We start from the raw sequence: 13,256 nt of genomic DNA on the forward strand, positions 1-13,256 counted from the left end.
CATAAAAAAATCATAGGAGGTAATGATACATAGGGTTTCTTAGTAGTACACCCCCTGAGACTTCTTGAATAAGGAAAATTATCTAGCATGCTATATATCATTGAAAAGATTGCGACAAACTGTAGATTCCTTTTTTGGTTTGATTTGCAAAAAATTAACCATTAGCCCATTTTTTAAAGAAAAAGCTAACATGGCATTTCTTAGAGGGTTATTTTTTAGTCCAAAATTTGCTTATAGCTAGTTGGGTTGATGATGAAGAAGGGACATATTATGCAATTCATTATGTCTACTCTCTACAAAAGGCTTGCTATATCATTGAGATACTAGTGAGTTACAAAAGAGCATCGATATCTCCGTCATAATAATCCTCTGAAATTTCAAGGGTCAATCACACAAGGCTCAACATTTGGCTCTGGTATAGCCAAGTGGTGTTTTCCCTCATAATACAAGGGAAGTGTTGTACAGTGTGAGAAGAACTGAGAAAGTGCTTATTATAACTTTTGTAAGCAAGCAGTCATAGCATTGCTAATGCATCACAAAAGAGTTGGGGGCTGATTCGTTACCTTGCGACTCTAGTGCCACAATATTTGAAGCCTAGCTAAAGTGTCGCTATTAGCAAAACTTCAACAAGAATCGAGGCTTTAGTGAGGTGGCCCATCAAATTTTCCTTCAAAGCACGCTACCTTTTGCAAAGTGTCTCATAAAAAGCCTTGGTATGCTGTGATAGTGATACTATTGTAGTGAGATTAATAGAGCACAAAGCTTTTCAAAAATTACTTAAGAAATTGGGTCAAGTATCATTTTCTACCTCAATGGCATAGACTACCCATTCCTTATTCTTGTTCTTAGTGCTTCACTATAGGAAAACCCATTTCCTTGGGGCAAGCGAGAGAATGCCTAACCTTCATCCGTTAAAAAATTGAGGCGTGTAGGAAAGCACAACTCGAATTTTAAATTTTGAAAGTGTGAGAATTGGAATTGACATCGTCAACGATACAAGGTCCTACATTGTACAGACATTAGGCGCGTTGGCACACGCGGACGTTGGACTCCGTCTCGATAGGCTGATAGCCACGTGCTCATGAACGTAGGCCAAGATCTCTCTCTCTCTCTCTATATATATATATCGCTGAAGGTTTCTCACATAAAACTCATCAGCTTTTTAAGTGTGGTTGTTTGACTAGCCCTCCACCCCCGCACCCACACCCACACACGCATCACATACAATCTCTGCTTGAACTCTACGTACGTTACAGCTCCTCTAGCTCTTGGAGATCACCTCTGCAAATTCAGCTCCATCTGTGATCGATCCGGCACACTTCGCTAGCTTATAGCAGGTGCAGTGATCAGTTTGATTGAATCAAAGCAGATTAATATGGGCGTGAGCAACCATCTGATAGGGATCCTCAATTTCCTCACCGCCCTTCTCTCCATCCCCATATTAGGTGCCGGCATATGGCTTGCAACCAAGCACAGCACAGACTGCATGCGCTTCCTGCAATGGCCGGTCATCATCATCGGCCTGTTCTTACTGCTGGTATCTCTGGCGGGGCTGGTGGGCTCCTGCTGCCGCGTCACGTGGGTGATGTGGGTTTATTCCGCGGTGATGCTGCTCCTCATTGTGTTGTTGCTGTGCTTCACGGTGTTCGCCTTCGTGGTGACCAACGAGGGCGCCGGCGACGCCGTCTCCGGCAAAGGATTCAAAGAATTCCACCTGGGCAGCTACTCTAGCTGGCTGCAGAAGCAGGTGAACAAGGCCAGCAACTGGGACAAGATCAAGAGCTGCCTGGCCGACTCCAAGCTCTGCAGCCGCCTCGACGACGACTACACCACCAGCGCCGCCTTCTCTAGCGCCGACCTCTCCGCCATCCAGGTATGCAAGAAGGCCATCGGATTCATGGATATTGCTCTCAAATTAAGGGGCGCATTTGATCATAGTTCATAATATAGTTTTCTATTGACAGCTTGCTTTGCTCAGAATTAAAGCGTATACTTAATTTTCAATGTTGATGATCATGCAGTCCGGATGCTGCAAACCTCCCACCGCTTGCAATTTCACCTTCGTAACCTCTACCAACTGGACCATAATCGCAACCAATGAGGGCGCAGACGCAGATTGCCAAGCTTGGAGTGATGATGCCTCCCAGCTGTGCTACGCCTGCAACTCTTGCAAGGCGGGGGTTCTTCAAAACGTGAAGCAAGACTGGCGCAAGGTCGCCATCGTCAACGTCGTCGTGCTGGTGTTCCTCATCATCGTCTACAGTGTAGCTTGCTGCGCTCTCAGAAACGTGAGGAGAGACAAATCCTACGGTTATAATGCCTAAGCACGGAGTCTCTCAAGGTCATGTTCACAGTCCCACCATCTCTCGAGCCCATGCGTTAATTTTGTTTCTTAACATTTTTTCAGAAAACGATATAGTTTTCCACATCCTCTTTCATAAAACGTGTGGTCATCATTAAGTCTCCATACTGCCGATTTAATTTTAATGATAAAATATGTGCTCCCATGATCGTTTATTATGTACCGATAGGTCTCCATGTTCCTGATTTGATCGATATAAAGGTGCGACCTACATCCAATTTTTGAATCATTTCATGATAGTACATGGTGTGCCTCAGGGATTGGTACGGCATCATCCAAAAAAACGGCCCTGTGTTACAGAGATTCATAATTCCTCCTTATGGCTAGTTGGATTGATGAACAAGCTACATGCTATGCAATTTTTAGCTCCTTGCAATGCCACTCCTTGGCATTGCAATAGGATTAAAAAGAGAATTGGATTTGGTTATATCACAAACATGCTATGCAATTTTTTACTCCTTGGCATTGCAATAGGATTAAAAAGAGAAGCCTCAGCCTACAAGCCTACAGAGACACACATAGTACATATAATTCTTAACTCCAAGTCCACATAGAGCACATAAAAAAGATTCTAAACATGATTTCAGGTGTGATTTGGATGAAACTTGCAGGCTTAAGTGCTATTGTAGTTAGTACAAGAATGGTCGTGGCATATAGCACATAAAAAGGATTCTATACATGATTTCAAGTGTGATTTGGATGAAACTTGCAGGCTTAAGTGCTATTGTAGTTAGTTAGATATTCACAAGAATGGTCGTGGCATTTTTAAAAAGGAGATGCATGCATGCGTAAAAGATAAGACAAAGGAGCATATAGAGTAGGCTAGTATCTATGGCAATATATGATAGAGGGAGAGGGTAGCAAACTACCTAGAGGGTGGAGGATCATCTTTATGTCAACAACTGTAGAGTCATGTGTGCATGCATGTGTAATATGGAAATGAAGAAAGCTAGAGAGGCTACTGAATAGGCTCTCTACCAAAAAAGATAGTCGCTAAGAAGAATTTCTATAAGCTTTTAATAAATGTGGACATGGGACTAGATATGAGGCTTTTATCAAGGTTCATTTGCAAGGGGGAAAGAAGGGTGTCTCACAATGAATTGCATAGAAGCCTCACAAATTTTTAATTTTTGTATTAGCCTTTTCACCCTTTGCAAATATTCAATCTACTCCTGAGCAACTGTTTTTAGCCCCATGCACATTTTAATTTGGTAGAAAGTTGTTGCCGTATGAAAGGAAAATTTCATGATATTTTGAGAGGATGGAGAGTGATGAGATCAAAATCGGCTTCTCTATTAAGCTCTAAGGCCCTCTTGTAGGCTCTGAAAGGGCTTAAAAGTTGGGCTTTAAAGCTTAGAACCATGATGTAGCAAAATATCCAATGGCCATGAGACTTTTAAAAGATATGTATCTATGTCTTCTTCATGATATTAGAAAGTTTCATGGCCTCCATCACATCAAAATAAGACTCTCTTCTATGCTCCAAGACCCAACTTTAAGGCCTAATGCATAGGAAGGCTCCTAGGATTCGATGGAGACATGATAGGTCCTTTCTTTTTTGATTGCTTCTTTGCCATAATAGGTGGGGTTGATGGTTGTGGTGAATCTGGATCTGCGGGAAGATCCACACTATTGTTGAGCATTAATATGATTGCCTTTGCTCTCACCCACCAAATGTATGTTGCTAAATAACATGAAGTTGTGAACTACAAAACATTATGACGAAAATCTTAGTATATATTAGTAGAATATGAAAGTTCAAGGAAAATATTTAATTTTTTCACAACTCTTTTTGATGTGTCTATCGAAAATACTCACAGGCTACTCTTTTTAATATGTCTACTAGAAATTTTGATTGCATGTATCTCCATGTGTTTTGCGACCACTCTCCATCCACATGAGCTTCCATTAGTTTGTAATGGAACCTATGGTAATGATAGTTCTTGTTTAGACTTTTAGCTAAAGCTTTATTACAAACTTAAAAGTTATCATTTATGTTATTATAACTTATAGGCAAAATGAAAAAATGATGTGGAGTTTTATTGTCAAGGAGTGGAGGATGGAGTGTTTCTAATGTGCTTATTATGCATTTAGATGCCCTGCAAAATAACAAACCACATAAATTATTCAATCTAATACAAATTGAATCTTAAATAAAATCTCTATTAAAATTAAAAACTTACAATTTGGCTTCTGCATGCATACATTCAAGACACGTGTCTTTATTTTCTTGATATCAATTATAATTACACTCAATGGCTCCTAGAAAATAGAGAAAAGAAAAAAACAATTGTTAGAGATGTATAAAAGGACATAAAACAAAGTAAAACATATTTAAAATAAAATACTTAGATTTCATTATACGGTACAATTACATATTGCATCGTTTCAAAGTCGCATCTCCTCAACCATTCTTCGAGTCTACTAAAATTGGTGCTTGTTTCTCTAACATAAAAAGAGAGACTATAGGGTCTAATAAAAAATAGGATAATAGGCCTCTGGGGGTAGAGTGGCCAAAAGAAGCCTACAAAAAACAAATAAAAGGATAAATTAGGCATTTATCTTGAAAAAACAGTAGATAAATTTTTAAAAAAGATAGCTTACATACTTGGGAGATATCAAGATCACAACATCATTTATTTCTCGATTTCTCTTTGATAGCATCTCTGTATTTGAAGGTGCTATATCAAAATACTCTGCACCATCAGCAAAATATTTTACCTGAACAACAAGTTGTTTAGGTACATTCCCTAAATCCTGAAAGATTCTTCTCTTCAAGGTCCATCAACTCATCTCCCCCATCAATATTTCTTCATCAATTGCCCTTTCTTCCTCAGAAGCCATATATTATTTGTTCTTCTCAGTCTTTAATTGATATGCAGTCCTAGTATCCCTATCATGCTTAAAATCCTCAATCTTTATACTTGCATCCTTAGGTTTGCTAGTTGGTGGGACATTCAAGATATTGAGTGCGCTAGAGTCACTCAATGGTATAGGATGCAATAACTTCTCAAATCTATATCTTATAAGCCTGCTGGTGTGCATGTCCTTGTCCATAAGAGTCACCCTATGCGCATGGGTAGAACAAATGTAGCTGTCAATAAAAAAGTATATAATGAAGTCTTCTGCAGTCTCTTGAAGGGCACATATTGCATTGCCAGCCCATCTCATCCCAAGCTTCCATTTATCACAAATATATCTCACAACTCTCATGAAGGTAAGCTTAGGTATGAGAAACTCAACATTTTTTTGAGCTTTCTTTATCTCTGTCAGGGCATTCACATGCTGGTTGTTTCTCTTTTTTAGCTTTTGTTTTAATAATGTGTTTTCACTCACTACTTTCTCTGCCAACCCTGGTCTTGGTCCCACTGGTCTTGGTCCAACCCTCCTTGCTATTTTCTTTGTTCTAGCCATCTATGGCCTGTCAATCAAACATGTAATGAAATATGACCAATAAGAGAGCAATCAAAGTGGGTCATGGTGGAATTTTGAAGATCAATAGGTGAAGAAAATTAGGAGAGAAATCAAAGTGGGTCCCAGTGGAATTTTGAATACCAATTGGGTCTGGTGTAGGTGAAGAACAATTGGTGTAGGTGAAGAACAAATAAAGGTCAGCCAGAGTGCTTAATCTTCTCTTCTAACAACATTTATCCATCAACATTTATTGCACACAACAAAATATTTGAGACATATAACTTTGGCCTGATGGAAGAATGGTGCGTAGGTGCAATTCCGATGACTCAGGTATGTTCATATCACACAATGATTGTAGTGACACGAACAGGAGCTCATGTAGGTGAAGACCAATAGGAGAGCACTCAAAGTGGGTCTTGGTGGTATTTTAAAGAATAAAAGGTGCTGGTGTAGGTGAAGCACGGCCAGGTAGGTGAAGAAAAAACATAGGTCAAATAGTGTGCTTAATACTGTCTTCTAACAACATTTCTCCATCAACATTTTTTGTACACAACAAAAAATTTGAGACGTAAGCATAACTTTGGCCTGAAGGAAGAACGACACGTAGGTGAAATTCTGATGCCTTAGGTATGTTCATATCGTGTTGTGATTCTAGTGACACGAATAGTTGGTGCAAGTGAAGACGAATAGGAGAGCACTCAAAGTGGGCCCTCGTGGGATTCTGTAGAAGAAAAGGAGTTGGTGTAGGTGAAGCACAACTAGTGTAGGTGAAGAAAAAATATAGGTCAGACACAGTGCTTAATGTTCTCTACTAACAACATTTTTCCATCAACATTTTTTGCCCACAACAAAAAATTTGAGAAGTAAGCATAACTTTGGCCTAATGAAAGAACGACGCATATGTGAGATTCTGCTACCTGAGGTATGTTCATATCGCATCGTAATTCTAGTGACACAAAATGGAGATGGTGTAGGTGAAAACCAATATGAGAGCAATCAAAGAGGGTCCTGGTGGTATTTTGAAGACCAATAGGAGTTGGAAAGGCTGATGTAGGTGAAGAAGAACAAGTGCTTAATAATCTCTTCTAACAACATTTATTGCACACAACAAACAAATTCGAGATGTAAGCATACCTATGGCCTGATGGAAGAATGACGCATAGGAGCAATTTCGATGCCTCTGGTCTATATATATCGCATCGTGATTCTAGTGAGACCAGTAGTAGCTGATGTAGGTGAAGAAAATTAGAATAGCAATCAAAGTGGTCCTGGTGGTAGTTTGAAGACCAATAGGAGAGCAACCAAACTGGTTCTGGTGGTAGTTTGAAGACCAATAGGAGAGCAACCAAACTGGTCTTGGTGGTAGCTTGAAGACCAATAGCTGATGTAGGTGCAAATAGTAAAACAAAGAACAAGTGCTTAATAATCTCTTCTAACAACATTTATTACACACAACATACAAATTCGAGACGTAAGCATACCTATGGCATGAAGGAGAAACGCCACGTAGCAAAAATTCCGCTGCCTCTGGTATATATATATCACATCGTGATACTAATGAGACCAGTAGGAGATGATGTAGGTGAAGACCAAAAGGATAGCAATCAAAGTGGTCCTGGTGGTAGTTTGAAGACCAATAGGAGAGCAACCAAACTGGTCCTGGTGGTAGTTTGAAGACCAATAGTAGCTAGTGTACACCTATGCAAACAATAAAACAGAGAGCAAACAAGTCAGTGCCCTTGGTTCTTCCACATATGGGTAAAGATATTTTTTTAAAATAATCCACGTCTATTTATACAAAAAACCAAATTGTATGACACCACGTGCATCCACACGTGGGAGCATAAATGTACACGTGTATTCACACATGCAGCGGCCACACACGTCACTCACACATGTGACCGCACGTCGACATGTGGGTTCCCATGTGTGGGCTATTTCACACATGCGAATCGCAGGTGCATATACATGGCGTGGCCATGTGGTGTCAGTACCATTTCCACGTGGCCTCACGATGCTATAAATATCTGGTAAGTTTGGGAAAAATAATTTCACCTCCGAGCTTCCCATTGCCACTGAACTACCCTTTGCCCCCATCCCCCTGAGCTGCCCTTTTCCCCCCAGCCCCCCTAAGCTGTGCCTAGCACCCTTAGCTACATCTAGTAGCATTCTTGTGTCCCATAACTTTTCTCAATCAATTGCAAAAAAAATTACAAAAAAACTGCGCGAACAGGTGGTTTGGATTATAGTATTCGCGCTGTGTTTCCAACTCTCCTTTTGCCACGCTGACCTTTGCCCTTTTCCCGCTGAGATGCCCCTAGCCCCCTCATCTACATCCAACAACATTCTTGTATCTCGTATTTTTCTCCATTAACTGTAGAAAAATGATGTCAATAGTCAAATCCTGGATGTCCAGATTGTAGTATTTGCGCCTTGTTTCCAACTCTCCTTAGAAACCAAAATCCTATCTTCTCTTGTGCTACACCCTGTCAGGGTTATTCAAAGGTATTGTTGATAGACACTTTCTACTTGGTTGTCCCACCTACCCCCATAGCTGCACCCATGAGCATTTTTGTGCCCCCACAACTACTCCATCAACCGTAGAAAAACAACGCGAATAGGGGGATCCTCATCAATTGGATTGCGATAATCACACCATTTTACCAACACTCTCCTTAGCTATTGAAATCCTTGCTTCTATTGTGTGCTCATAAGCTACAACCTTGTAGGGTTCTTTAGAGGTGATGTTGGCTGGATTCAAGGTTTACTACATAGAGATGGGTTCAAGTGATGAAGGTGTTCCTGTGTGACAGAGGAAACACCAATAGAGAGACTTTTTTACTTCCTACTGATTGTGCAGGTGCACAAGATTTGTTTGAGTGCTATAGGGAATGCTTCAATGTAAGATTTGAACTTAGTTCAGTGATTGAACACTTCAAGGAGTATTATGAAGAGAAAATGCAAGCTTTCTTTCTATTGAAAGATGATAGTGCCATTCTAATTGAAGGTGTGAGGTTTGATCATCTTAGCATGTTGTCACAGACATCTTTAGAGAAGGCTGTTGGAATTAGGGTTGCAGGAAAGCACACAAAGCTTGGAGAAGAAGAAGCAAGAATGCACATAACACAAAGTGTATTAGATTGTGTCAATGTACAAAAGATAAGTTAGCCTTAGAATGATGGGCGTATATACAAGCTGGGGGAAAAAACCTCCTAAAGAGGGAAAAAGTGCCCCGGCGGTCCTAAGTGTGTTCACACACATCACTGCCTATATATATGGCAACAAATCCCCCCTGGGAGTGATGGTGTGAACGAGAGCTGGCACTCATGTATAGGGGAGTGCCATGCCCGAAGTAGATCAATCCACAAAGGGGAGCAAGCCCAAAGCTTTGCGGAAAGCTTCGAACTTCTCACGAGGAAGCGCCTTTGTGAAAAGATCGGCGAGGTCGTCCTGTTGAGAGTCTCTCCCTGACATAGTGATAATGCACCTCAATGTGCTTTGTGCGAGCATGAAAAACTGAGTTTCTCGCAACTGCCAATGCGCTCTGACTATCAATGAAGATAGAGGTGGCAGACTCCTGTCCAACACCCAAGTCAGCCATAAGCCGTCTGAGCCACACACACTCAACCGTAGCTGTGAAAGCTGTCCTGTACTCAGCTTCACAACTAGAAGTGGCCACAGTAGGTTGCTTCTTGCTCAACCAAGATATGCATGAGCTACCGAGCATGAAACAAAAACCACTTGTGGACACTCTTGTGTCATAGCAACCAGCCCAATCTGAGTCCAAAAAAGCATGTAAATCTGGCGGCAACGATCCCCCCTTGGGATAAAACAACCCAAGATGTATGGTGCCACTCAAGTAGCGAAAGATGCGTTTAACTGCCTTCCAATGCTGAGACCCTGGACTATGCATAAACCTGCTCACCTGTGAGACTGCAAACTGAATGTCCGGCCTCGTAATGCATACATAAATGAGGCAACCAACAGCTGTCTGATAGAGTGTGACATCAAAGTGATCTCCAGCATCATGAAGACTCAACTTCAAACCTGTCTCCATTGGAGTAGCAATAGGCTTGCAGTCTTCAAGGCCAAATCTCGGCAACAATGTCTCAATATACTTTGTCTGACACAAAGCAATACCTCCATCACACTGCTTAAATTGTATCCCCAAATAATGATGCAAATGCCCCAAATCTGACATCTCAAAAGAGGCATTCAAATCAGCCTTAAAATCAGCAATATGACTCTTATTTGGTCCTGTGAGCAGCATGTCATCGACATAGAGAGCAATGATTAGATGTACACCATCCACACGTTTAACGTACAAAGTGCTTTCTGTTGGACTATTCTGAAACCCATGTGCAGTCAAATATGCATGTATCTTTTCATACCAAGCTCGTGGAGCTTGCTTTAAACCATATAAAGCCTTTTTCAACGTGCACACTTTGTTTTCCTGCCCTCTTTGAACAAAACCACGAGGCTGCAATACATGCACCTCCTCATGCAAATCTCCATTCAAGAACGCAGTCTTTATGTCTAGCTGATGTACATTCCAACCATTATGAGCTGCCAATGCACAAATGCTACGAATGGTAGTCATACGACAAGTGGGAGCAAAGGTCTCATCAAAATCAATGCCCTTTTCTTGAGCATAACCCTTTGCAACAAGTCTAGCCTTATAGCGATCAACACTGCCATCTGGCTTTCGTTTCAACTTAAAAACCCACTTACATCCAATGGCCTTTTTACCAATAGGCAAATCACACAAAGACCATGTACCATTCTTCATTATAGCATCATATTCACTTTGCATTGCAGCCAACCAATTTTCTGAATTTTGTGCCTCATCAAATGAAAGAGGTTCTTCCTCTTCACACATACTAGACACAGCCAAAGCATAACAATCTGATGTATAAGAGGCATGCTGAAAACCTGAACGAGTACGACTAGTCATAGGTGCATCAATCTTACTATCACGCAAGGTTTGCACCAGCCATTTAGGCATACTTCTAGCCTGCTCATTTTCAGCCCTATCCTCATGAATTACATCCTGTAAATCTGCATCAGAAATAGGCTGATCTATGATGTCGTTTGAAATCTGCATAGGCTGAATATTTGCCTCATTAGGACTTACATTTGAATTCCCACCTGTAAACAGAGGCAACAATGTATCAAATACATCCCGTGAGCTCACTCCTGTCTCTTTGGTACATGATAACAAAGGCTGCATAGCATCTTCCACAAAAACAACATCTCGACTAATCAAGATACGCTTTGACTGCGGATGATACAATCTGTAACCCTTGCTCTCAGCACTATAACCAACAAAAATGCATTTGACAGCCTTATCATCCAATTTTCTGCGTTGTTGCACAGGCACTAAAGCATAGGCCAAGCAACCAAAGACACGCAAGTGACCAATAGAAGGCTTCCTGCCATGCCAAGCTTTGTATGGAGTAATAGACTTCAAGGCCTTAGTGGGACACCTGTTGAGTACATATGCAGCACACATGACAACCTCAAGCCAAAACGCATGTGGCAAAGCTTGGCTCTTGACCATACATCGTGCCATCTCCATAAGTGACCTGTTTTTCCTCTCAGCAACACCATTTTGCTGAGGGGTATATGGCACTGTACATTGGTGTTTTATTCCACGACTATCCAGAAATGCATCAAACTCTTTAGACATGTACTCCCCCCCTCGATCAGAACGGAGGGTGCCCACAGTACAATTGGATACATTTTCAACCATAAGAAAAAACTATTTGAAGCACAAAAATACTTCGGACTTTGCCTTCAGTGGATATACCCATGCATGCCTGGAGTAATCATCAATGAAAGTCACGAAGTACAAGTGTTTACCAAATGACGGAGTTTGCATAGGCCCACATACATCACTATGTACAAGTTGCAATTTGTGAGTGGCCCGCACAGAACCATCCTTTGGAAACACAGAACGCTGCATTTTGCCCAAAATACAGCCTTCACAAACATGTTTTAATGGTGCCTCAAGAGGGGGCAATGAAGCAACCATATCAAATTTCTGCAAACGCAGCAAACTAGCAAAGTTCAGATGACCAAAATGAGCATGCCATAGTTTTGCATCTGAAACTGCCTTTTCATCAGAAACTGCATTTGCTGAATCTTCCACACACTTGTCATAAGAATTGAGCCTATATAGCCCACGAAACAAGGTGCCAGATACAATAATCGTATCACCAGAAGTCAAATCATGAACAGTACATCTGTCATCCACAAATTTGACTACAAGTCCAAGTCTAGCAAGCGCAGAGACAGACAATAGATTCTTCTTTATCCCTGGCACATACAAAGCATCTGAAAGTGTGAAAGCGCTGCCATTTGCAGCAGTAAGCATAATTTTACCAATGCCCTTCACTGGGTAAGAAGCATTATTGGCACATGTGACAGTATTCCCATTATGGACAGCCTCAAGAGAAGTGAACATATCACGATGCGAGGTAATGTGCTTTGTAGCACCACTGTCAAAATACCATACATGAGAGTCAACAGAAACTGCCAAACATGCATCATGTACAGATGGGTCATACTGGCAATACACGCTAAACGCCCATTCTGTATCCTGCACAACATTTGCAGAATCTGCATTTGTAGAAGCATCCGCTAATGTGGCTGCATTTGACTCTTTCTTCTTTGCCTCTTTAGCCTTTAGCTTAGGGCAATTCTTAATGACATGATCATTTGCCTTACAATAGTTGCACCTGGTCTTTTTCTTGCCTTTATCAAGAGCCTTCTTAGACTTATTGTTGCTACCTGTGGAAGGAGAAGAAGTTGCAGACCTACTAATAGGAGAAGAAACAGTGGAAGGGGCTGCCTTACCACTTCTTCTCTGCTTTCTGCGGGCAGTAATAAATGCTTGATCAACTGCACACTGCCTGGCCCTGTTTTGCCTGGACTGCGCTTCTTGCAAGAGCTTGTTGACTAAAGTATCATACTTGACAGCATCAGGTCTATCCTCATTAAGAAGTCTCCACGTGGAAGCAAAAGTCTGATATGTCTCAGGTAAAGCATCAAGAACAGTCTGCACAAGAGAATGATCAGGAATAATCTCACCTGCAGAAATCAACTGTTCTTTGAGATCTTTAATCTCAGCAAGAAAAACATTCATGTCATCATCTTCTTGCATAATCTTCAATTCTAGCTCTTTACGCGATTTTTGCCTCGTTACGACCTGCATACAAACCAGCTAGAATATCCGAAGCCTGTTTTGCTGTTTTAGCTGAACGAATGTGTGGGGTGATGTTACGTTTGATAGAAAGTGCAATCAAGGCATGAGCCTGCACATCTTTACCATCCCAATGAGCTTTTTCAGCAGTGGGTAAAACAGCAGCAACAGTAGAGCTGCTAGAACCTGCAACATCCTCAACAGATCCTACATCCACAGAACCTGGACGTACATCCATACCCTGCACAATGTTCCACACTCCTTTTGCAACCAAAA

At 41.2% G+C, this 13,256-nt stretch overlaps 1 protein-coding gene across 1 annotated transcript; it reads left to right on the forward strand.

Moving 5' to 3' along the window:
• Positions 1-1,161: 1,161 nt before the first annotated feature.
• Positions 1,162-2,532, forward strand: LOC147638220 (tetraspanin-8-like). The gene is made up of 2 exons (XM_086795194.1): positions 1,162-1,873; positions 2,022-2,532. Exons 1-2 carry the CDS (start codon positions 1,376-1,378, stop codon positions 2,322-2,324), a joined length of 801 nt encoding a protein of 266 aa, XP_086651320.1. The 5' UTR covers positions 1,162-1,375; the 3' UTR covers positions 2,325-2,532.
• The last annotated feature ends 10,724 nt before the right edge of the window (positions 2,533-13,256 follow it).

Source organism: Cibotium barometz, chromosome 5 (genome assembly GCF_041138505.1).
Source record: "Cibotium barometz isolate CiBa-2024 chromosome 5, ASM4113850v1, whole genome shotgun sequence".
Taxonomy (NCBI): domain Eukaryota; kingdom Viridiplantae; phylum Streptophyta; class Polypodiopsida; order Cyatheales; family Cibotiaceae; genus Cibotium; species Cibotium barometz.

Excerpts from the sequence above, each read along its gene's own strand:
- LOC147638220 (XM_086795194.1), top strand. The coding sequence starts at position 1,376 with ATGGGCGTGAGCAACCATCTGATAGGGATCCTCAATTTCCTCACCGCC. Across the intron at positions 1,874-2,021 it reads CCGACCTCTCCGCCATCCAG|TCCGGATGCTGCAAACCTCC; the intron begins GTATGCAAGAAG and ends ATGATCATGCAG.